The sequence below is a fragment of the Heterocephalus glaber genome, unplaced genomic scaffold (assembly GCF_053883595.1).
Source record: "Heterocephalus glaber isolate CG9 unplaced genomic scaffold, H.glaber_assembly_v1.0 deba00001594, whole genome shotgun sequence".
NCBI lineage: Eukaryota > Metazoa > Chordata > Mammalia > Rodentia > Bathyergidae > Heterocephalus > Heterocephalus glaber.
The window spans coordinates 11,896,412-11,923,836 of NW_028258369.1; the positions used below are offsets into that span (position 1 = coordinate 11,896,412).

Here is a 27,425-nt window from a genome sequence, read left to right on the forward strand (position 1 = left end):
ATATAATGACTGAAAGCCTTCCTCAAAACATCAGAAACAAAACAAGAATGCTCACTTTAGCCACTTCTATTTAATATTGTGCTTGAATTTCTAGCCAGAGCAATTAAGCAAGGAAAAAAAAAAGATGTTCAATTTGAAAATGAATAAGTAAAACATAAATAATTTTCATAGAAAATCCGAAAGAATTCATTAAAAAACTACTAGATATAATAAACAAATGTAGCAAACTTGGAAAATACAAGGTCAAAATACAAAAACCAGTAGGCCTCAAAATATTAAATATATACTTACGATGACCCAAGAATTCTATGTCTAGGTAAATACTCAAAAGAACTGAAAACAGGACTCAGATTCTTATGTAGCACCCTTATTCACAACAACCAAAAATGAAAACAACCAAGTGCTATCAACAAATAAATTGAGAAGTAAAATGAGGTATATACAATACAATAGTATTCATCCATAAAGGAATGAAAGAGGCTGATATATGGTACAACATGGATGAGCCTTGAAAACATCTTGTTATATGAAAGAAACCAGACACAAAAGAAAAAATATTATACTGCTCCAATAATATGAAATATCTAGAATAGGCAAAATCACGGAAACAAAAAGTAGACTGAAGATACTAGGTACTAAGTGTAAGGAAAATTAGAGAATTACTGCTTAATTAATACAGAGTTTCTGTTGGGGTAAAAATTTTGGAAATGGTGATAGTTATATATCATTTTGAATGGTATTAATGCCACTGAACTGAATACTTAGAAATTATTAAAATGGCAAATTTTATGGTATACATATTTTTATTATAGTAAAAAAAACCAGTAATATTTCTACACTAGTAACAAACAATCTAAAAAAGAAATCAAGTGGCCAATTTCACTTACAATGGCATCCATATGAATAAAATACAGAGATACATCTAATCAAGGGGGTGAAAGACCTGCATACTGAAAATTACAAAACTAAAACTGCTATAAGAAGTTAAAGGAGACTTAAATGGAAAGACCCTTTGTTTGTGGATTACAAACACAGTTAAAATGGTATTACCCAAAGCAATCCCTATCAAAATTCCAATAGCTTTTTTTCCCCCAGAAATGAAAAAGCTGACCCTAAATTTATATTGAACTGAAAAGGGTCCTCAAGAGCTGAAATAGCACTGAAAAAGGAGAACAAAGTTGGAGAACTCACAACTCCTGATTTTATAACTTACTACAAAGCTACAATAAGACACTGTGATATGTGGATGATGATAGACACAAAGCCTGAGTAAAACTGAGAATCCACAACTAAACCCACACATCTACGGCCAAGAGATTCTTAACAAAGGTGTCAACACTAGTAAATGAATGAAAGAACTGGCTCTTCAACAAATGGTGCTAGGAAAACTGGATATCCACATGCAAAAGAATGAGAATGAGATTTGACCCCTAAGTCATACCATATAAAAAAAATTAAGAACCTAATAAATATAATAGCTAAAATTATATTACTATGTACTACTAGAAAAAAGAACATAGGTATAAACTTTCATGACCTTGGATTTGGCAATGTTTTCAAAAACACAATAAATGAAAAAGTAGATAAATTGGGCTTCATCAAAACTGAAAACTCTTGTACATCAAAAGATACTTCCAAGAAAGTGAAAAAGTAGATTTGCAAATGATATATCTGATAAGGAACTTGTATACAGGCTATATTTAGAGCTGTTAAAAATCAACAAAAAAGATAGCCCAATTTAAATATGGGAAAAGGATTTGAACAGACATTTTTCCAAAGACAAAATAAAAATGGCCAACAAGTATATGAAAAAGATGCTCATATCACTAATCATCAGAGAAATGCAAATCGAAACCACAGAAATTACTACTTCACACCCACTAGGATGGCTAAAATTTTTATTATAAAGTACAAAACAAGCGTTGGTCAAGATGTGGAGAAATTAGAATCCTTGTAGCTTACTGGTAGAAATGTAGAGCGGTGTGGCTGCTTTGGAAAACAATTTGGCAGTTCCCCAAAAAAAGTTAACCATACATTTCCCATATGATCTAGCAGTTCCATTCCTAGGTAGATACTCCAAAGAATTGAAAAGAGAGACTCAGACAATATTTGCACATGTTCATAGCAGCACTATTTACAATAGACAAAAGGCAGAAACAATCCAGATGTCCATTCACTAAGAATGGATCCACATATTTCCTATAATACAACAGAATATCATTCAGACATAAAAAAATGAAGTACTAATATATGCTGCAATGTAGATGAACCTCAAAAGCATAATGCTAAGTGAAGGAAGCCAATCTCAAAAGGTCACATGTTGTTTGATTCTGTTTATGTGAAATATCTAGAATAGGTAAATCCATAGATACACAAAGCAATTTGGTGGTTGCCAGGGGTAAGAGAAAGGGAAAATGGGAAGTGGGTATGTAATTAATACATGGTTTTCATTTGGGGAGATGCAAACATTTTAGAACTTGAAAGAAGTGGTGATTGTACAACACTGTGAATGTACTAAATGTCCCCTAATTGTACACTGTAATTAATTTTATTTATATGAATTTTACCTCAATTACAAAAAGAAGCTTAAAATGTGGCTTAATTGCTGGTTCTACCATCAATTAACCTATATAGCCTATATAGTCTTAGGAAATTTAACCTATTTGAGCTTCAGTTTCCTCATGTAAAGGATGATAATTCCTAACTCTTAGAGTTGTTATGAGGACTTAAGAAGTAATGAAAATAAAGCAGGTAGCACAACGCCTGAAAGAGGCACTCTAAACAGTCATTACTATTTCTTTTTGTCTCTGTTAAATCACATTAGGAAAACATCTCAAATTCTTTTTTCCAAAAATTTTACTCTTCACATTTGTGAGAAGGGCTTTCTCTGGAACTGAAGAGCTTTTTCATAGCCTTACACAGCACTGTTTTCTTCTTTGTACTCATCTCTGGGTAGAAACAGAGCCATTCAGGCCAGTGATGAGACAGAAGGTGAATAGATCATATGTGCTGCTGTATGCCCAGTTCTCAGCAAATTTCACTTCTCTGTTCTGACAACTGATATATGAAAAAATAACCAATACAAAACTTCCTATCTAGTCATTTAAAGAATTTATCCAAACCCAGATCTAAGGCAAGGTAATTTTCAGTGCAAGTCCTCTACCTCATTAACTGACTACCTTGGCCACCAAGAGTACCAAGGGCAAAGAGACTGTAAGTTCACTGAGGTCACTATGCTGTTTCCACCATATTCTAGTTAGGGTTTGTTCAACATCAGGAGTCAGCAAACTTTTTCTATAAAAGGCCAAATAAATATTTTATGCTTTGTGGGTCATATAGTGTTTGTTGCAATGACTCAACTCTGTCATTGTATCACAGAAGCATCCATAGAAAATATATAAACGAATGAGTGTGGCTGTGTTCCAATGAGACTTTCTTTACAAAGAGGTGGCAGGCCTGATTTGGACCACAGGGAGTAGTTTGCAAACCCCAAAGAACCTCAAAGTCGGTTCTCCTGTCCATCCTAATATGGTGGCCTTAACGAAAATGACGGGGGCCTCATGGATCAAGTTTTAGCTGTGCCATTTGGATCTACAACTCATCATTACTACACCAAGGATTTAGGACCCTCTGACATTCAGAAGGAAAACAGAGGTTCTCACTATACTATTCTCATCTAGTCTGTTATCAGTTAATGGTGCTACTTCCTAATGCTAATCCTGTCTTTGTGATAGTTGTGTTGTAGGGTTTTGGGAAATTCCCAAATCCTTACTGCTAACGTGAGTTTTTCCTAAGCAGACTTCAACAGAGAACTTATGGGGGGGAATCATACTGTCATTTCAATTACCATCTTCTTTCAGATTTGCCTCCCCCAAACAGTATTTTAAGCTTCCTGACAATAGAAAATAAAACCTTGTATTTGTTAGTTTATCCATGCTAGACTAAAGTCCTCATAAAAATTACCTCTTACTGATTTTTGCAAAGTGAATGCTTAGCTAAGAGCCTGATATTTTGTCAGTACGCAATAGATTTTTCTAAACAGATACAGATTGAACTATCCTTCATAATGCCATGTTTAGAAAACAATGCATTAGGAGATAGCTTTTCTTTTTAAGTTACTGGCTTTCTAAAATGAAAATGTTTTAATGTATGAAAGAAACCAATTAAAAATGTTAAAGCTCAAAAGCATTATAGAATACGAATGACCACTTCTAATTATATAGTATTTCAGGGCTGAATTACTTTTTACATAGGAATAGATCACCACATACTACTTTCCAGTCACTGATTTCAGTAACTAATAAAGAGTTATACTTACCTACTTAAGAGTATCCACTATATGGGCATTTACTAGTTAGTCTTTTTCCTTATACTATCAATGAATATATATTTCAAGCCTGTGTAAAATGATTCACAATCATTTTTTACTCAAGTTTTGAAGGAAAGTAGCATCAAGGAACTAGTAAAAATCACTCAAGCACAGATATTTATCAGAAAGTAATGAAATTACTCATCTTAAGGTGTGGAAAAGAATGTTCTCATTTTTCAACTAATTATGTTTATTATGATTTACAGAAAGGAACTTTAAAGTTGACCTGTAAGAGTTCAATAAATAATAGTGTTGACTAAAATGAAAGAACCAAAAATGAAGGACACAGAAGGGAGCTGTTGCAAAGTAGCAGGGACTCAAAAGTGTCCCAAAGATTTGAACACAGTAAACTGGAAAAGCATCCTGGCCAACTCATCTTCTAGTTGAGGGGTGTAAATGATGGTTTAGGAACTGATTCATATGAAAAGGTGAACAAGGTAAAGTCTCATGTGGAGACAGAGCTAGTATTGGCTAATGCTGATATGACCATTCTCTTAACCCATTTACTAAAATCCCATTTACAAACTCACAGAAAACTAAATCCCGATGAGGATGATAAGGATAAAAACAACGAGGAAGGGGCCAGGGATTTAGCTCAGTAGTTCCACCACCTGCCTTGCAAGAGCAAGGTCCTGAGTTCAATCCTCTGTACCAAAAACAAACAAACAAACAAACAAACAAAAAACCAAGAAGCCTGCAAAGGCCCAAATTTCTTCTAAATGTCCTGAAGAAAGCAGGGCCCATCTGGGTAATGAAACATGAGCCAGTATTCCTTTTACTGATTAAAAAGCAAAAGCAACAAAACAAAAACAGAAACATGGGTAGCTTCTCCTAGATCAACAGACTAGCAAAATGTTAAATAAAAAATATTATAATACAAAGAAGTAGGATTTGGAGTGAAGCTCAGCCGGTCCCAGCACCCGGAAGGAGGCTCCCCCACCGCCATCCCCGGCTCCTAGGGCAGTGAAGCTCAACTGGTCCCAGCACCCTGAAGGAAGCTCCCCCACCACCATCCCAGGCTCCTAGGGCAGTGAAGCTCAGCCGGTCCTAGCACCCGGAAGGAAGCTCCCCGCCTCCATCCCAGGCTCCTAGGACAGAGGAGCTGAGCTGGTCCCAGCACTCAGAAGGAAGCTCCCCCACCGCCATCCCAAGTTCCTAGGGCAGAGAAGCTGAACCAGTCCCAGCACCTGGAAGGAAGCTCCCCCGATGCCATCCCAAGCTCCTAGGGCAGAGAAGGTGAGCCGCGTGGGCACCAGAAGCACACCCCCCCCACCATGGAAATGAGAAGACACATAAACAAGTCTCAAAAACAGACTTCCAGATCACCTATGGCAACCCCAAAGGGCAACAAGATGGAACACTCTGATACTCAACCATCTGGACTCTCTGAACTGGCAACAAAAGAGGATCTGGGAAAAATGAAATCAGAAATAATTACTCAGATAACAGCAAAGATTTTGCTCATGGTGCAAGACATGATTAATAAATCTAGAGAGGACACAGATAAAAAAATAGAGGATCTGAGGAACACGATGGAATCCCAACATAGGAAACCAATGGAATCCATAAAACACATACAAAAAGATTTCCATGAGATTAAAAACTCCATCGCAAGTCTGCGCAGCAGAATGAACCAATGTGAGGACAGAATTTCAGATATAGAAGATGAGATTGCAATTAGTGACCAGGAAAAGAAAAATTGCTTTAAAATTGTAAGGGAACATGAGAAATCAATCCAGCAGCTGCTAGACGATGTAAAGAAGAATAACATAAGACTGATTGGAGTCAATGAAGAAACAGGACAGAGTGCAGATGACATAAAAAAACTCTTCACAGAAGTGATGACAGAAAACTTCCCAAGGAGGGGAAAAGAACTTGACATACAGATAAGTGAGGCATATAGGACTCCACCTAGCCTTAATCAAAAAAAATCTACACATAGGCATATAATAGGATTCCAGAAATCCAACAGAAGAATAAAATTCTACAAGCAGTGAGAGAAAAGAAACATCACATACAAAGGAAAGCCCATCAGAATCACAGCAGACTTCTCAAGGCAAGAAGAGCTTGGAGTGATGTATTTCAAGCCCTAAAGGAAAACAGCCTCCAACCCAGACTGATGTACCCTGCAAAACTATCTTTCAAAATTGATGGAGAAATAAGATACTTTCATGATAAAGAGTACCTCAGGAACTTCATGAATACCAAACCGGTACTCCAAAAATTTTAGACAATACCCTAGGAAAAGACAATGAGGATCACAACCCCAGGAAACCCAGCAGAATGAATCCATTGGGTGTGACAAATTAAACGCAAAGGGGGAGAATCCAACAAAAAGAAAAAGTCATGACAAGGTTTTTAAAACTTTTGACTTCATCTCCCTAATGAGTGTATAAATCAATCTTATTATTGTACTGATTAGTATTTTGCTGATTCTAGAGTTGCACACCATTCCTTGTGCTATACTGGCTATTTATCATCTTCTTATGTCTACTTTTTAATTGGGTTGTCTATTAATGAGCTCTAAGGATTCTTTATATATTCTGGTCATAGGTTATATGCATTGTAAATATGATCTGTTAAAGGACTACTTTTCATTTTAATGATGTCATTTAAAGTTCTAAATTTTGATGGAATCTCATTTATCAATTTTTTTCTTTTATACATCATGTTTTTTGTGTCCTAGGTAGTTCTTGCCTACCCTGAATTCATAAATATTTTCCCTTATAATTTCTTCTTAAAGTTTTATACTTTTAGGCTTTCTTATTTAGGTTCACAGATCCCTTCAAGTTATTTTCATGTATGGAAAAAAAGGGTTGAAATTAATTTTTTTATATACAGATACCAGGCGTTCTAGTGCCGTTTGCTGAAAACACTATCTCTTCCTTGGCTCTTGAATCGAGTTTATATTCTATAAAATGCTAATGTTAAATAATCTTTCAAAACTCAGTGGACCATATATGTGTGGTTCTATTTCTAGATTCTCTGTTTTATTCCAATGATCTATATGTCTTTCCTTACACCAACACTGCCTCTATTACTGTAGCTTTAGAAGAAGTCTTAAAATTGGGTGCTAAACGTCTTCCAACACTGTTTTTGTTTTTGGCTTTTCTGGGTCCTTTGTACTCCTACATAACTTTTAAATTTCAATATCCAGTTCTTCATTTATAGCAAGTATACACAGACCTGAATTTTTATATATACCTTGTGCTTTCTAATCCTGCTAAATTCAAGTACAAGTTCTAAGGGCTCCTAGAGATTTCTTAGTATTTTCTCTGTAGATGATCATTTCATCTACATATAAAGATTTTGCTTCTGTTGTGCCAATCCTATCCTAGTTGTGTCATTTTATTGCCAGACTATTTTGGTGGGGACTAGGTTTCAAAGTTTAATGGACAGATAAAAGAGTAAGCATATCTGCCCTTGTTCCCCACCTTACAGAGAAAGCATTGTATCTTCTCCATTAATACAAGGCATTCTTGCTGGAAGTATGGAGTACATGTCTTTAATTTGTTGAGAAGTTTCTGTTGTACTTCTAGTCTCCTGATAGCTTTTACCATGAACAGCTATAGAATTTGGTCCAATACTTTTTCTCCAACTAGTGACAGGATCATATGGCTTTTTCCTTTCCTCTGTTAAAATGATGACTTTTGGGGGTAGATCTTCCAATGCTGAACCAACACTGCCATCCCTATAACAAAACCACTTTCTACATCCTACCAGATCTGACTTCCAATAGTTTGTTTTGTTAAACAAATTTCTATCTATGTTCATACTTTTTTCTTCTATTATCTTTATCCAATTTTAGGATTAGCACAATGTTGAGTTCCTAAAATGAAGGGAGAAGTGTTCCTTCTTTTTCTGCTTTGTTTGATATAATTTATCAGTTAAAATGTGTATGAGCCTGCTGTTGTCATATAGGTAGGTTTTCAAGCTAGGAATATACTTTCTTTAATAGGTGCTATTCAAATTTTATATTTCCTCCAGAGTTAGTTTCATTAATTTGTCTTCTAAGGTACTTCTTAGAAGTTGTCAAATTTATTTCAAAAAAGATTTTTGTAATATGCTTTCTATATCCTTTTAAATTCTGTAAAATCTGTGGTAATGTCTCCTAGATCTTAATATTGTAATTTTAAAAATGTGTATCTGATATTGTGTAACAGGAAGAAAAGGTCTAAAAGAGCAGGGGAATTGGGAGGGATAGGGGAAGGGAAAAAGGGGAAAGGAAAAAATATGAGAAGAGGAAAAAAATGGAAACAAGGTCTTTGCAAATAGGGAAGGGTGAAGGGGGTGAAGGGAGGGCAAGGAAAGGGGAAAAAAAATAAGAACCAAGAGACTCATGTAATGGTACAAGATCCCAATGATGAATGTAACTGTATTGTATACCTAAAATGTACCAATAAAGTTAATGGGGGAAAAAAAAAAGAAGTCGGATTTGGGTGAGACTTCTGCAGTGTTTCAAAGATAACTGGACCAATAACAAAAACCAGGTCAAGAACAGAAACCATACAGAAGTAATGCCTCTTACAAGTGCCTCTATAAAAGGAGATACAAGATCCTTATTCCTCACTAAGGATTTCTGCTATCTTTGTTCTGGACCTGAAGTCCAGTTTGACATTGGCATCGTTAATCTCCATAGGCTGCAGTAAATTAATGTCATTTAAAAGAGAGTAACTCCTTAAAAAAAGATTACATTGAAATAATACTAAAATATTCTCAGCTTCTTACAATCTTTATTTAAAATTCTAAGTATAATTTGTTTCAAATTAGAAATTTTATATACAGAAAACAAAAACTTATTTTTAAGGATGAAAGTAATGAGAAAATAAATACCACAACTAATTCTATACAATTTCTCACTGTTGACTTATCTTTTTAGCTTTTGTTTTAAAATTTTAATTCACATATAAAACCTAAAGAGAAAAACATTTGTCTTATTTAATGTGATAAAAATGGAAATAAAAGTTTGGGGTTTTTTGTTGTTGTTTTATTTTAGAAGAAAAAAACTGTATGGTTTTAGATGGCAGTCATTTGCCAAAAGTAAATTATATTCCAAAATACTATAAATAATCTGTTAAACTGGTGATTGTTCGTTGCCTTTTCAAGTATCTCCTTGAAATAGTTTCATTTTTTTAAAAAAGTAACCAAATCCTCATTTAGTTTTGTAATTTAGTTGGTAAAAAAGAAAATTTAATCTGAAAAGGAATCTCTAATTCAAAATGTATAATGGTTGCTAAAAATGAAGCCTTATAGCTAAAAACAAGTTATGACCGTACTAAGAGCTAAGCATGCCTCTTCACAGTAGGAAATATGGATAGTCCCGACTACAGAATATTTAACCAAATCTACACTACCCAGTACTCTTAATCTCAATTTCTCAACACTCAAAGAGAAAAATGGCCCATTCCAGATTTTCTCTATCTACCCTCTTCTTAGCCTCTCCAATCTGGCATCCAACATACCATTTCATCTAAAAAAAAGTCATTAATAAATGGCCTTGTTAAATGAAATGGATTTGTTCACCTCTCAATCCCTATTATCGTGGACCTTTTTATGGCTTCTTACACTACTGGTGAGTAGTATCGTTAAAAATCTCTCCTAAGAGGTCTGCCTACCTCTTCTTCAGTCTCACCAATTTAAATGGCCCTTCACTCTGCTGTGCACACCCTCTTGGAAGGTTCATATCATTTCACAGCTCCATATCACACTCAAGTTAACAATTTCTGGCAGCAGAAGACCACAGCCTAGTTTCACCACTTAATCAGCTACATGATCTTGGCTTTGTGATATAGCTCTTCTGTTACTCACAGTTTCCTTAATTGTCAAATAGGGGTAAGAGCAGGGTTGTTGTGGGGCTTAAAACATGCACTACACTGTCTGGTATATGGGAGTGCTCAATATGCAGTATATGAGTATCAGGTTTTTCATTGCTGCCATTATTTTTTATTATCATTACTTCTCCCCTCAAACTTATATACCCTTTATAAGAGTTCTAGTCAGATAAACAATACCAACGCTTTTCCAGTTTGCTCCACTCAAATCCTTGGGATCATCTTGGATCCCTCTGTAGAAACCAAGTCTTTGTTATTCAGTAATAGCTCTCTACTATGTTCTTTACTTTCTCTAATTTAAGTCAATGCTATTATTGTTGCCTACTCATACGATGTACACCAACACTGGATTGTTCATAACTTTATAAATTAGCTATCTCAAATGCATATGTCACCTAGTAGTTCAAAACAAACAAAAACTTCACATAGGTCAACCCCAGCCACGATAAAGGAACCACATGAAACAGTACTTCCCTGTCCTAGGCTCAATAAACATTGTGCTCCATTTTCTCCATGCACAAGTTTTAACTGAATCTCTTTTTTCCTTTCTCCTTTCCTTTTCTTGCAGTAAGGGAGACAAAATCCAGGGCCTCACATAAGCTAGGCAAGTGCTCTACAACTGAGTTGTATCCTCCACCCTGAATCTTCATATTTCAACCTCATTCGATTTTCTCTGTCTTGTTGTGAGCATGACCCTTTTGGGCTTCTGCTCAGAAAAGCATCCTGTAGATCACGGCTTGCCCTCTCACAGGCACTTCAAAGTACACATGCAAATAAAATCAACAATGCATATATGCAGGATAAAGGTCCAAACCAGAATATCTTCCAAATGTGAATAGTCATAAGGAGCCATAAATAGAAGCTTAACAGTCATTGCTAAGAGTTTTCATATATATGCCAATGTGTATATATAACAAAGAATCTGGCAAAAAAAAAAAAAGAGTACAAGCTATATTATTCTTTCTTAATTAGACAGCATTTATTACAGTAAATTATGAAGTATGGTCTTTGGTATGAAATAGTCCAACATCATATTGCATTCACAAAAGACAAGACATATCTGTTTATAAACTTGACCGCTAAATTCTTACAACAGTACACAGATTAAAACAGTAACTTGCTTTCATACTTGCTCAAATACACAGTATGCTAAGAATTATTTAACTCTGTATATATACATATAGCTAACAGCTAACCTTTCCAAAGATACCCAATCTATGCGTAAATAATCAACAGACCTATGCATAAGTAATCACAAAGGCCTGATTTATACATTTTTATAAGCATTTCATGAAAATGTCGAGGTATGCAAAATATATCAGCATTATTTTATATATAATGACTACAATAGGGGGGATTACATATATTTTTAACTATAATATGCATTTTATAGTAATCTATTCATTTGATCCTAAAGTGTAAATCTTAAGCAGAAGCATTAGATTCTCTATTTTTGGATAATGGGGTATAGATTTGAAGATTTGATTTTAGCTGGGAAAAAGATATAACAAGTCTAATGACTAAACAGCTGGAGATTCTAAAAAAGAGTTTTATATTATTATGAGTTAGGCACTAATTTATGCTTCAAATTCTCCATCCAGTGGTATCCTATAAGATGCATAAAAGGAAGCAGTAACACTTAGAAAGTTGGTCAGTGAGTCCCTCATCAAGCAAAGAGTAGCAAGAAGAAAAATTTTAGATGCAATTTCATTTGCAGCAACTTCGTGGGTTATGTATCTTCTTCCATCCCTTCAGAGACTATAAGACATACTGGGGACAAGAAAAGCATGATTTACTTATCCTTATAACTCAAAGTCCCTTCCATACAGCCACTAGGAATCAGGGTTCACATTCAGAGCTGGTTTCCCAAGAGCAGAGATGCCTATGCTCATCCACTTTCCTTTTGGGCTCATCTTTCTGTCAACTAACAGTGTGCATTATTATGAGAACCAGGTACATGTAACAACTGTATCTTTAACAGGTAAATGGAAAGTCAAAAACAATATACTCAACTAGTAAAGTTTATTTTTACATAAAAGGCTGAAGGAGAGCTTAGGCAAGGTTCAAAAAGTACAAAGGAAAAGGTCACAGGTTGAAGTATGACAATGAGGGAAAAAAACATGAACTATTTGTATTATATAGACTATTTGTATCATATATAATTACACATATGTATATGTATCATATATATATGTATGTCACATACATATGTATCTCAGAAATCTTAGGTTTCTAAAACCCAAGATTAAGAATTGAAGCTTCCATCTGTAATGCTATACAAACAGAGCCACAAGATAAAAGGAGACCTTATGTTCATAAAAAAAGTCAAATTTAACTTGGAAACTGTCAATTTCCTCTAAGTAATATCCACTCAGAAATTCTATTTTTTAAGTTTCACAAATTGGTTGAAAATCAAAGCAACTTGTTAAAAGAATTGCATTTTATTAGGGAGCTTTCCATGTTTAATTTAAAATTGCAGTGATACTTCTTAATAAGGTATTCAAGGTATTAAATTTATTTTTATTACATTTATTTTAAAGTCTTAATCATCTTTAATTAAGAGATCAATTTTTTTTTTTTTTGGTACTGGGGATCAAACTCGGGACCTTGTGCTTGCGAGGCAAGTGGCGGAACCACTGAGCTGAATCCCTGGCCCTCATCTTTAATTAAGAACCAATAGTATTCAAATCGTTTTTGAGGATTTACTGACAAAAAGATCTTCAAATAACATAAAAATAATTTTTTAAAACCTCAAACATCTAATTTTTAGAAGTCACTGCATTAAAGTAGATCTGTAATCTAAAACAAACAAAGAAAACTAAATTTCATGAATCCTTAAATCTAAAAGATAGGCAGTATTCTCTACAGTAGGAAAGACAAAGGAAACATAAAAATTGTATCATCTTTATTTATAGACATATATTACTATTGAGAGATGATGAATAGATTCAAGAGTTTAAATAGTTCGAGTTAAGTTGCTAAGCTCATATCTCAGGCACAAATTGTATCATTATAAAAATCACAAAAAACTTAAAACTTTGGTCTTAAAACCTTTATCTTAGCAAATCATATACAAAATAACATGAGGTCCAATATTAACACTCAGATCTGGTACATCATAATAAGAAAAATTTAACCTAACACTTAAAATTGTTAGTTTCAACACCTGTTATCTTAAAGTTAGTCTCTGAGTAAAACACTCTCACTACTAAGCAACAGCTATGGAAACTTCAAATAGCTTTCCTGAATAACTTGTCATTATTACCACAGTCAAATAATCTATAATAAGATTCATTTCAAGGCTGTACCAGGGTAATAAGCTACAGCTAGTAATAATAATCATGCACCATTATTCCATGTCCCAATCTATTATCAAACATCTATCCACTACCCTTCAAAATCTGGATTCAAATCCATCAACTAATCTCTGGGTCTACATGAAAAATACTGAACTAAACTCCCTCTTACTCATAAATATTTGAACATAATTCTGTCACTACTTTGCTTCCTTCTTCCTATTCTATCACCTTTTTTCTCTTCCCATTAGGGAGCTTTATACCTCCACACAGGCTGAAAAAATTAGTGGGTGATTGCAAAAAGCTAATAATTACTTACCACGATCAAGTTTATTCAAAAGTGTTTCTTTTTTTTCCAGGTTCACATAACAATTCTACTTCATTAAGAGTCATCATCATAACCAGATGGTTTTAATTACATGCCCACATGTACAGAGCAATGCATTAGTTTGAAAACAGTTTAAACATAATAGATATTTCCTTTGTAAAAACCATGTACTTGCCTTGTGCCTGCATTTAAGTACAACTCCATAGGCACCTATAATAAAAAAGAAGTAAACAATCAAGGGCATGTATACAAATTACAACTCCTAAGAAACTGAAGCCATGCTGCATTTACATTGCTTATAATAACACACAAAATGACAGTATTCTACAGTAGATAGTACAATAATGAGCCATATACAAGTAGAGCATAGATATTTTTATAAACCTTTTAAAGATTTCCCTTTTTAAAGAAAATTTCGGGCCGGGGATTTAGCTCAGTGGTTTCGCTGCCTGCTGCACAAGCACAAGGACCCGAGTTCGATCCCCAGTACCAAAAAAAAAAAAGAAAAGAAAGAAAATTTCACTTGAGATGTGTTTTAAAGGCTTAAACATTTTTTGAGACAAGATTGGATAATAAGAACTTTGTAAGTAAATGAAAATTAACTCAAAGGGTTCTAGGGAACTTAAAATTTAAAAGCTAATTAATTCCCAAGAGTAAGCTTGAGCATAGAGTCGACTTAAATATGCTATGTGTCCTAGAAGTCATTTAAAACCTGTTCTAGGATACTGAAATATCCCTTGTGCATGGTAAAATAGTATAGCTCAGGTCTGGGCATGTAGCTCAGTGGTAGAACTCTTCCCTAGCATTCTTGAGGCCCTGGGTTCATTCAATCCTCAGCACCATACATGCATTGTACAGATCTCAGCATTTCAATTAACAACTAGTAGGAGTTGCTACCTTTTTGCCATAAAAGACTCAGTTTAAGTGCACAGGCCACACAACTCCCACTTCATTTGGTGTATTTTGACAAGATTCATTCCTACCTTTTGGGTTATCTTATTATCTAGGCAATAAACTTACTTTCCTAGAGCAGAACAAAGAGGCATACCTTGACAGCAAGGTACCCAGGAAACTAAAGTTAAAGTTATAATGTGAAAAGTCTGATTAACAGAATCAAAATATATGATAACAGAGTTCTGAAAAGACACCAAAAACAATCGTATTAGCAGACAGGCAAAACCTCTATGCAACTATATAAGGGGATTTTAGGGAGATGAAATTAAGAAATGTGTCTCCAACAGTCCTAAAAGTTTCCTTCGCTTTGGTGGACATGGATGAATGTTATTATCATAGTTAAGATGGAACCAGCCATGAGAACCACCCAAATTAACTCCACGGTCACCAATAAATATCCAATCCTCCAATTTAATCATCCAATCCAGAAAAACTGCGTATGAGGTGAAAATGCACTATCTATGCTACAGGAATGTAGAGTCTGCTTGATAGATTTTTATATTCTTCATTACTTCATATATACATTTTTTTCTAAAAATATCTGAAGTGGTTTACAGAGAAAACTTACACTATGTATGATGATTCTGATTATAATTTAACATTCTAATTTATATAGGAATCTGGCAATTTTGGTTAATCTGAGCCAATACCTGAGAAGATGATCAACTATGGGTATATGAGAAAATCAAGATTATGATCCAGAAAAATTTAGGCTCATAATTTGGAAAATTCCAGCCTTGCTACACCCTATGCACTGACTTTCTACAGTCAGCAGCTTTATGGCCTATCTGTAATTGCAATACTTTTGATAAATAAAATTTTAAAAGCCAGCTATTATAAAACATTAGGTAAGAGATTCAAAATGAATTTTATTTACATAATTAATACCAATGAAGAAATGGAAAAGGAGTGGATTAGTGAAGGAAGAGGACTTATTCTTTTCAGGTAGTATGAAGGTTAAAGTGGATTGTCAACTTGATTAGCTTGGGAATTATCCCAAGGATTGACAGAGCACACTTCTGCATGGATGGGCCATAGAGGTGTGCCCTAGGGGTCTATATTTGTCCCTGCCCCCTTCATCTCTGGCACTTCTACCCTGCTTGGCCTCCTGGCCATCATTAACTGAGCAGTTGTGCTCTACCACGCCTTTCCACAATGATGTTTCTGCCTTGGAGTCAGGTGACCATGGAATGAATCCTCTGAAAATATAAGACAAATAAACCAGTTTTTCCTTTAAGTTGCAGGTGTTGTATATTTGGTCCCAGTAACAGGAAAGCTGACTACTACATATGGGTTCAATGTCAAACCTTGAAACAAGCACCTAATGATTAGACTCTACTTCATTTCCATTTATTTGAAAAGGATTTACCAAATTAATACTAAAATCTTAAATAGCTTTGCTATTCATATAAGTTTTTAAAACTTCTTTTGAAATTCAAAATTTGGAAAATATGAAACTTTTGTAACATTTGCTTTAAAGGTATAAATGCTAAGAAACTATCATTACAATCACTTATCTCCTGTTAACAAAATCATTTATCAAGATTTCCATAAAGTTATCTTTAAGTCAAGAGCAAAAATTACTAAGCCAAAACAATCAGGAAGAAATGATGACTTTTCTAGAAGTCAGCTTATGAAAAATGAATTACCATACTTTATCAAATCAATAATATCATTGGTTATAAGAATTATTTTATGTACTATTAGGAAAGAAAATATACTGCCAATTAAACCATGACAGTTCCTGATTTTGGAAATGTTAAAATATGACCAAATTTTGTGCCTAAAAATTTATAAAATGAGGTTTATCATTCTCAATAAAATAGAAGCTATTTATTAACTTATTGACCATGTATTAAGTAAAGTTTCACATATACAAATTTCAAGTTTTTCAAAATAAACTTAGTTGATATAAAATAAACTGTAACTAAAAAAATAGTGATACTGTTCTAAAGAAACCATGATACTAATGATAATGAAACAAAGCCAGTCTTAAGAAATCCTTGATTAAACTTTTGTTTTAAAGTATTACTGACTTTCAAATGGAGTGTAAGACTCAAGTAGTTTAAGAGTAATTTTATTTCTAATTTTATACTCTTAAAATGAATATCTGAATTAATATAGGATAAACTGACAGAATCTGAATTGGTAAATTTTGGGGTAGTAGGTATAATTGTACATCGCTCAAAAATCCAAGAAATGTAAAAATTACAACTTACCTTCACCTACAACCCCAAGGATCTCAAATTTATTCATCACATTACCAATGTTAGGAATCTTCATGAAGACAAACTCCTCCTTTGATGTAAGCCACAAAACATGGCACCAAAAAAGGAACTTCCAAGAAAGTTATGTAGTAAGTAGAAGAAAAAATGTCCAAAGGAAGAAATTCTCAATGGTTGGCAGGAATTTTCACATACTCCTTTTAATACTGAAATATTAAATGAGTCCCTGAAAGAATAAACACAATGAAAAGCCATTAGTTTTATATTGCAGTAGTCTAATAATAACCTATCCTATCTTTTAGTACCACTTTGTAAAACGCCATGCTTCATATGCTGAAAAAAAGAAGAAACAACAATAATAAGAGAAGAACCCAAGCTGGAATAAATTCACAGCACTTGAAATGAATATCATAATCACACTGAAAGAGATCAAGGAGAAAGAATTAACCTCAGGCCACCTTTGAAAACAGTACTTTAACTACCAATTTCCTCAAACTAAAAACAAAAAGAAAAAATAAACAAATATTGTACTCTACCACTTAGACATCTGCTTTTGCAGAGTGATATGAAACTTCTCTATTTGTATGCTAGGAATGAACAAATCAAGTAAATACATTGTGGATAATGAGGCCTTGATTTCTTATTCTCATAAAAAGGAGTTACATGGGCCGGGGATTTAGCTCAGTGGTTCCACCGCCTGCCCTGCAAGTGCAACATCCTGAGTTCGAGCCCTGGTACCAAAAAAAAGACAAAAGAAAAAAAGAAATAAAAAGGAGTTACAAATCTGAGGAGGGGAAAGCTTGGAGTTGAAGTTAACAATATAAGTTTAGCTTTCAGTACGGAGAGCAGTAAAAAGTGACATACTATAAATGATTACACACTCACATACATATATCCCTCTGTGTGTCTAGAAGTAATGACACACCACCAGCCATGAACACAGCTGGTGCTCCAAAAAAGGATCCAGGTTCCTTGGGGAAATGGCTGATTCCAAGGCTAAGGCAGGAAAGGCACAACATGACCCTAGGCATAGTTTTTGGATTGCCAGAAAGTAAGCAAATGCTCAAAGAATGATGGGGGTATGTCAGATGGACCCCCAAAAATCTGTATATTTAGACTTCCACTAGTCAAATGAGTAATATTGGAGCAGCAAAATAAATAAGGATATTAACAGATCATAATGTAGAAGAATAAAATAAAATTGCTAAAGTCTTTACTGATATAAATAAACAAATGGGGAGAAAGGAAAGCTCTTTGGTAAAGAGTGTTCTCCAAATAACAGATGTAGTGATGGAATTTTTTTAAATCTTCATTTGCTAATTGCTCTGGTAATAATTATTTTAGGCAAGTATCATTACTATGTGCTAAAACAAGTAGTTCAAAGTTTGATGAAAAACAGGACATTATCTCATCCCAAAATATCTCCCCACAAGATACCTATTAATTACAAAGGGAAAAATAATAATTTCATAGTGAAGAATCCTACCAGACACAACCTTAATTAAGTGATCAAAGTTAATATCATCAATAATGGAACAAACCAATATTATATGCCTACTGCTAGGATATATCATATCATCACTTTTGTGGCATTTCTGCCAGCAATGTAAAACCTGACTCTAACCACAATAAGTAACAGTTAAGCCCAAGCTAAGATATCTTGTACTAAATTACTGGCCTGTATTCTGTCAAAAACGTTGAGTAACTGTTCCGGATTTTAAAAAACTAAGAGACATGCTGATTAGATCCTATAAAAGATAATCGAGAAAATTTAAATGTCTAGAGACTAGATAATAGTATTTTATCTATAATAACTTTCTGGTTTTGATAACAGTACTGTGGATATAAATAAAATGATCTTGGTTTTAAGAACTAGTACCAGAAATTTTTAGAGATAATGTGATATCATGTTTGCAATTTAAACTATTTAGAAAAAAAATACATACATGTGTATGGCCCAAGGGTGAGAGAATGATAAAGCAAACACAGTAAAATATTAACATTTGGAAAATCTGAGCTGGCCATGGCAGCACATGCCTTTAAACCCAGCACTCAAGAGGCTGAGGCAGGAGGATTGTTTTAAATTCGAGACCATAGTGACTTCAAGGCCAGCCTGAACTACATCTTGAGACCCTGTCTCAAAAAATAACAACAACAAAAAAGAAAATCTGGATCAGGGCTATAAGAAATATGAAATTCTTTGTATTATTTTTGTAAATTTTCTCTAAATCTGAAATATTTTAAAAGTAAGTTCTTTTATTTATTTTTCTTTTTCAGACAAAATCTATTGCCCAGACTGGCTTCAAATTGGCCATTCTCCTGCCTCAGGTTCTCAAGTAGCTGGATTACTGGCATGTACCATTGTGCTTGATAAGAAATTCTTTTAATTAATTAAAAGATCTATCCTACTTCTACAAAGAGTAACAGTGGTACCAACATAAAATATTGGTTTAAAAAAATATACTGTTTCAAAAAAAAGAAATAAATCTAACAAAGAAATGTTCTTCATTGCCTATGAAATTTGAAATTTTTAATAAATAAGCAGATTGTATGTGATGTGGGTATTGACAAGATGTACCCTTTCAAACAGGGATGGTAATATAAATGGAAACAATCTTTCTAAAGAACAACATGTCCATAATTAAATGATTTTTAAATGTTCATATTCTGATCAAGGTATCTAACAAAACCCTACAACAAACATTCTCAAATGTGAAATATGAGACATGGTCTCTATATCTAAGAACATGGTTGGGCATGGTGGCACACGCCTATAATTCCCGGTACTTAGGAGGCTGAAGGAGGAAAGTTGCAAGTTTGAGGTCAGCCTGGGCAACATTGTGATATCCTATCTCAAAATAAAAAACAAAAAGGACTAGGAGTATAACTTACTGATAAAGAGTATTTGTCTAGCATGTGTCAGCCCCCAAGTTCAAACCCCAGTACTAGAAAAAAGACTTTTAAAAACGTGACAAGGAATTCTACTGTTAATACTATTAACATTATTATTAAACATTTTGGTGTGTTCTAGACATCACAGTAAAGAAAAAGTAAACAAATAAAATATAGAGGATCAGAAAGAGGAATACTAAGCAAAACTTGCAGATATTATTGTCTACCTAGAAACCCCAAGGGAATTTATAAAGTATTAGAATAGTAAGTGTTTAGCAAAATATCTGAATATAAGCTTAATACACAAATATCAATTACATTTGTAAACATCAGAAAGAAAGAATGTTATTTTTAAATATCACATTTAAAATAACAAATTTAGGGTTTAACATGAAAAAGATGCTCAAGAGCTCTAGTCAAGTATGTATAAGTTTATTCAGAGGTATTAAAGAAGACCTAAATAAATCAGATTATCCAACTTTTAAGGCTGGAATGCTTCAGTACTATAATGATGTAGATTCTTTCCGTATTGATCCATATAATCAATGCATTCTAATCAAAGCTCAAATTTGGTTTTCTGAGGATTTAAGACAAGTTGATTTAAAAATATCTATGGAAGAACAGAGTTTAAGTATAAGCAACACCTTCTTCCTATAAGGAGAAAAGAGTAAGAAATAAAAAATAAGAATAAGAAAAAACGCTTGGCCTTGAGAGGAGGATCTGGAAGAATACCCTGAAGAATATGTCAGAAATTAGGTACTCAGAAAAATTAGAAATTAAGACAGAGTGGTCTGGGCACCAAGGTAAACAAATCAGCCAGTAGAACAGATGTGAAAGCCCAGAATAAACCATACTGCAACATTCCTATAACTTGTTACAATCTTGACAGTAGTCAGAGTAATGTTTTATGGTAAATTAGGTCATGTCACTTCTCACTTAAAACCCTCTAATGCCCCCGACAGCATTATGAGTGGAAGCCAAAATCTACCTAAACCACAGGCCTGGATCTCCCCTGCTCTGATACCATCTCCCAGCCTCCCCCTAACTTGCTTTACGCCAACCACATTGACCTCCTTTCACTACATTTATTTCACAAAACTTAACTTTAGTTTAATGGAATAATTTTTTTAAATAATTTGACATTTAGAGTAGATGATGTCACAATTTGAGAACAAATAATTCCTGACTGTCTCCCACGTTTCAAGGACTGGGTAAATAGACATGTAAGACAGTGTTGAACAAGATAGACAAGGGCTTTGCTCTCATAAACTTTGCATTTTGTTGAGAGAAAAAAATAAAAGATTATCATCAGATATTGATACACGTTATGAAGGAGGAATAAAGACTGATTACTCAGACTTGGAGGGCTTCTCTAAAACAGGTGACATTTGAGATTGCAATGACAAGAAGGAGTCAGCCATTTGAAGAACCACATCAGTCACACTCCAGTGCTTCAGAGTGCTTCTGAGCATGAATCATTCTTTCATTTTCTACGGCTGGTTTGGAAGAACATCCAGGAAACATTTAAATATTCTATTCTCTGCTAATAATGGTATGGCTCATTTCAAAGGAAACAAGATAAAAATTAAGTCATTCCCACTAAGAAGACCCAGCGCCCAAAAAATTCTATATATAAATATAGAACATTTCGTCCTACCTCATCTCCGTAGCAATCAAAACAGCAATGTAAACTGAGAGTCAGAATTTAAATATGTGAGTGAATACATAACATATGTGTCAAGAATGATCTTTTAACTACCAGTATTCATACTGAGAAAAAAATTTTTATGCCAAATTGGATTTAGCTGGAATTTTATATGAATAACATTAATTCTTATAAGAAAAAAAAGCAGTATAAAAACTGACACACTTTAGCTTCTAGTAATGGCAAATTACATAACTTATATGAAATGTCCCTTTGAGGACAAATACAAATGCTGGAGAAAATACTTTTTAAAAACAGCTTAAAAGCTCCAAACACTTAACAAGATTGCGAAGAATTACCTGGCTAAAATCAGGCAGAATAGAACTCAGAGAGGGAATCCAAAGCACCCCAAGCTGTTTTATCTCTTTTGGTATTTGAAGATCTAAAAAAAAGAAAAGAAAAGAAAAACAGGTTGTTGTTGAAACCTTTACAGATCCAGGACCACAAAATCAAAGCCAAGGGTGTTCAAAAGGAGAAAGTTTGCTAAAAAGAATTAAGATGTATTATGTACATGTACCAACTCCTCACGATTAAAGTTATATACTGGCAAACATGTACTGCTAAAAAAAATGTTTAAATGTTAGGAATATAGCTCTCATGTTAAAGAAATAAAGATATTTACTTTTAGCCCAACCCCTCAAAGGAGAAAGTTTGATAAACCACCACTCATTTGAAGTCCAAATCCCAAAGAGCTACAGTCCCAGGATAATGGAAACCAGCAATAAATCGGTTCTTGGACAGACTTTAATTGCAGCTTCATATCAGCTGGGTGAGCTAGATAAAACCCCTAATTTACCTTGGCTTAAGGTGGTTTCACATTCACATTGGTAATGCCACCACTTATCTGTGTGAAGAAGGTGGGAGTGGTAATTCTCTGGAGGAAGATAGCATCAACCTAAACCACATAATATTAATTTATCATTTACAGTGTGTAGTACATAACCAAACATGGCCAGATACACAAGGTGAGAAAGCACGAACAAGAACCAACAGAAACGAATGAAACAGAAAATGACTCAGAAAGACGTATAATATTACAATAGTCCAGAATGGTCTATAAACAATGATAGGATTAAGTAATAAAAACCAAGACTTGACCATTTTGACAAAACTTTGAAATAAAGGACAAAATTTGAAAAATAAATTAGAATTCTAGAAAGAATAATACAAAAAGAATTCAATTAAAAAGTATCAGCATACAAAAGATTCTGAGCATGTTTTTAAAACTTGGTCAAATAAATAAACTATAGTAAAGAACTGCAGAATATAGCCCCCCACATGTAACATTTACAAACATAGATCATTTGCTAGCCCATAATGCAATTCAAAACAAATTACAAAGATTGAAGTAGGAGATATTCTTTCTCCACAACTAAAGTACATAAGAAATCAAACACAAAGGAAATGAGAAAATATTCATATGTGAAACTAATAAATACACTCAAGAATAATCTATTAGTGAAAGAAGAAATCATAATGGACTTAAAATAGTAAAAATACAAATTTATGGGAAGAAGCTAAAGAAAAGCTTAGGAAGGGCCGGGGATTTAGCTCAGTGGTTCCACTGCCTGCCTCGCAAGCACAAGGACCCGAGTTTGATCTCCGGTACCAAAAAAAAAAAGAAAAAAAGAAAAGCTTAGGAAGAAAATTGAGAATTATATGTGGGTCTATCAGAAAATGTAAAAAACTGAAAACAGATGAATTAAGCATCAATCTCAAGAGGTTAAAAGTGAATCACAAAATAAATCTGATGAAAAATATAAAGAAATAATTCAGAGCAGAAATTCATGAATTAGAAAATAGGTAATAAAGAGATCAAAAAACCATAGCTGGATCTCCAAAATCAGTGTTGGAACTCATGAAGATGAAATGGTGGCATACACCTGTACTATCTGCTACTAAGGAGACCAAGGAAGGAGAGTACTAGTTTGAGGCCAGCCTGGGCAACTTAGAGAGACTATTTCAAGTTTAAAACTGGTTGGGAGTGTGGTTCAGTGTAGAACATTTGCCTGGCATGCACAAGGTCCTGGTTCAATCCCCACTACAGAGAGAGACCGAGACAAAGAGACAAAGACAGAGACAGGTAGAGAGAGAGAGAGAGAGACACCAAACGACAGACGGAGAGACATACAGACACACAGAGAAACAAAGTCAGGCCACCTGACAGGGTGATCTTGGCCTCACGATATGGAGAAGAGAACCCAGCCGTGCCAAGCTATACTTCTAACCCACAAACTGTGAGCCAATATATGGCTGTCTTTATAAGTGGCTAAGCTTGGGGAAATCTGTTATACAACAGAAAACTAATATAACAGCACTTTAAGTTTTACTTTTATACAGTTTTAAGATAGACAAAACTGAGCTACAAACATATTAAGTAGCATATACAAGCAATAAATCAATAAAACAGTGATCAAGGGCCGGGGATTTAGCTCAGTGGTTTCGTCACCTGCTGCACAAGCACAAGGACCTCAGTTCGATCCCTGGTACCAAAAAAAAAAAACCAGTGATCAAGGAAATGTTTATTACAAAAATCAGGATATAAATTACCTTTAGGAGGCAGTTAAGATTGAGAAGAGATACACAGAATGGCTTTCTAGGACACTATTTCTATTTTTTAATTGCTGGTTAAATAAACATTTACTTATAATAATTTATTAGAGTATATACTTATGTGTTATGTACAGTATTTCTAAATTATATTCTGCAATCAAACAAGTTTTTAAAAAGAATAATTCTGATGACATCGTATATAAACAGTTTCCTGGTCATTTATATAGAGATAAAAGATAATTTTTATCAAAGATAAAGGACATTAAACAAACATTAAACAAAAAAGTTTAACTGTACTATCTTTCTCTGAGGCTGAAATGCCAAATAACATACTACGTCTAATGCTGAATATCACAGCAACAAAACCAAAAGCTGTAAGTGACAGATAACATGGATGATGACCACTCTCCTAAAACTATGCCAGATAAGGAGCTAGTGAGGAAACTGGGTTTGGCCTCGGTGAAAAACTCACTTCCAAATGCCTGAAGACTCTTTGCAAAAGGAGTAAAGCAGGCAGTGGGCAGAACTAAGATTAGTGGTAGAAAAGAAAAGGAGACAGATGTCAGCTGAGTAGCGGACCAGACAATAATCAGCCACCAATGGTTATTCATTCATGTTCATATCTGTCCTATTTATCGGGATGCCAGCCACTACTGTAAAGGCTTCAGGGTACAGTGAACACTGCAGGCCTAGCACTTGCTCTCACAGAGTTGACCAAGGGGAAGTAAGCAATAACATGATTTCAGGCAGTGGCAAGTATAAAGAAAAGAAAAGCAAGTCTTGCAAAAAGAGTTGTGGCAGTTGGGAGGGGAGGGCCCTTTAGCTACGTGAATCCTTTTTCATGTATAGAAGCAAGCCAGGAGCACAGGGCTATGAGAAGAGCATTCAAGGCAGTACAAAGAGTCTTCAAAAGCTTGATAAATTGAAGGAACAGAGGAAGCTGCATATCTGAAGCAGAACAGACAGGGAGGAGACCATCAGATGGTGGGAAGGGGTGTCTGTAAACAGTCTGTTCCTGATAGAAAGGAGTCTTGTACCGAACTAGATGTCCTCTAAGGTACCTTCCAAACTGAAGATTTGGCATTACTAACCATTAACTTTGTAAACAAATAACAACATGCATTTTGAAGTGGATTTGTCTCACACTAAGAAGTATACCTAGAATTAAGCAGTCTTGTCTCTGCATTGGCAAGTAGGCAGGTACCTACAAGAACTGACAGAAAGGTAAAGCGTATAATTTATTTCATAAATTATTAGTATTGAATTTAAGAGCTGCCTAGGCCTTGAGAGTTTCCTTTGTTGCTGAAATTATAATCTTCATCTCAACAAGTCTTTTCTTCTTCCCAAAAAGAGCACAAAATCAACTGAATCATGAGTTTTTTGTTCTTGGCATTGTTTTTATACACACAAATGAGAGAACCAGTTTGTCACTGAAAATTGCACAGGAATAAATTTGGTACATGACTAAATTTCTATTATAATAAGATAGTTCAAATGGTTGAAAGCATCTTAAAACTCAGGATCCATGTATGAAAGGAAACTGTTTCCACACAAAGCACAGCCTTGTGAAAAATAATGCACTTAATTACCCTCTCCTAAACACCTCTGCGCATTGACTATGAGCAAAGAGATAATGCATTCCTACCTGGTTTTCTTCCTAAATGGAGCCATCTGACTCATAATTAATAGGATTATCAGTTTGCTTTATTCTCCCAATAGTGGACAGTAACTTATCAATCCATCCTCCATGATTCATCAAACATACTTGACTACCACGAATTACACATAATTTACTAGCACAAAAGCTTGAAAACTACCACACATTTATCTTGCCTTACCTTTAGAATGCTTCTACAAGGTAAACACCCAGTAGCAATTTGATACTCCTCTCAGCAATGCCACTTCTACTGAACTCCCAGCCCTTCCTAAGAATCCAAGGGCCTTGAGGGCCGGGGATTTAGCTCAGTGGTGCCCCTGCCTGCCTCACAAGCACAAGGTCCTGAGTTCGATCCCTGATACCAAGAAAAAAAAAGAGGAATCCAAGGGCCTTGGAGTTCAGATTGAAAAAAAAAGCTAAAATAGGACAAGAGAAACTCATATTTCATACTAACATTGCTCTACTTAAGATAATTTATTGGTTATAAAGGTCCTAAAGGGAACTGCATGAAAATGTAAGGATCAACTTTAACATGGGGTAATATGGTCTGAATTCCAAATTCTAAATAACTGAATTTAAAATGGACTACCTAAATTTCGCTAGATTGATTTTTTAGAAAATGTGATCTAAATTACTGTCCTCTACTCCAAGAATAATAATCTTCAGATGATAAAAGATGGAAGGAACTAGAGTCAAGACTGTAGAAGAATATCTACAGGCTTTAAGTGAATTCAAGACAATTGGCAGGGAAAAATATGAGACTCCTGACACTTAGTAATCTTAGGAAAGTCACAGGGAAAAGATGATGAGAACAAAGACTGACCAAGAGCAAATGTAGTCATATATTTTTACAAAGGGCAAAACAGTACATTCTATAAATTTTCTACCTGATAATTTCTAATTAACCTATCAAATCATTCAATAAATGTTTTGAGAAGTAATTATATGCCAGGAACTATGATAGATTCTAGGGACATAACAGTAAAAGAAACAGACAAGACTCCTTAGCTCATACAGTTTAATCAAAGAATCACACAGTAAGTGTAAAATAGCAAATACTAGTGCTATGAAGGAGATATAAGATGCAAGGAGGGCTTGAGATAGGAGTTTTCTACATAAGTAGGGAGGGTTGGCTCTTCCATAGAACACAATGAGTGAGTTGAGATCTGGATGATAATTGGACATAAACTTATGGAGGAGGATACTTCAAGAGAATGAGTTATTTAAAAGTCCAAAATGAGGAGGTAAAGAACACAGAAGACATGATGTTCGAAAGGGGGTAGGGGGTAAAGTGATGGGGTAATGAATAACCTAGTACAGCATAAGGCTGGCAAAAGAGTACCTTGTGCTAATTTTAATTTGTATAATCTTTATAATTGGACATAAAGAGCCATTGGAGGGATCTGAACAAGAATGAGAGGGGATGGGTTCAGGGGTAGTATGACCATTTTATAATTCATATTTTGAAAAGATCATATAAGCTACAAAGTATAAAATGGCTCAGTTCCTGGAACAAGAGATGTCAAATTGAGACAGACATCTAGAAGGCTGTCATAGCCACACAAGTAAAAGAAAAGGGCCAGATGGACTAAATTAATAGACATGAAGAAAAATG

General features: G+C 34.4%; 1 protein-coding gene across 7 annotated transcripts in view; it reads right to left on the reverse strand.

Moving 5' to 3' along the window:
• Cdkl5 (cyclin dependent kinase like 5) overlaps positions 1 to 27,425 on the reverse strand; it is a 191,416-nt gene that overhangs the window by 106,272 nt on the left and 57,719 nt on the right. For 5 of the 7 annotated variants that reach the window (XM_004866145.4, XM_087193680.1, XM_013066036.3 and 2 more), the window contains 3 exons: positions 21,900 to 21,982; positions 16,998 to 17,229; positions 14,000 to 14,034 (listed from right to left, as the gene is read on the reverse strand). In XM_004866145.4, coding sequence (XP_004866202.1) covers positions 14,000 to 14,034; positions 16,998 to 17,061 — 99 coding nt within the window. In that variant the 5' untranslated portion in view covers positions 17,062 to 17,229; positions 21,900 to 21,982. The remainder of the gene's footprint in view (positions 1 to 13,999; positions 14,035 to 16,997; positions 17,230 to 21,899; positions 21,983 to 27,425) is intronic. The other 2 variants (XM_087193681.1, XM_087193679.1) reach the window with 1 other exon arrangement.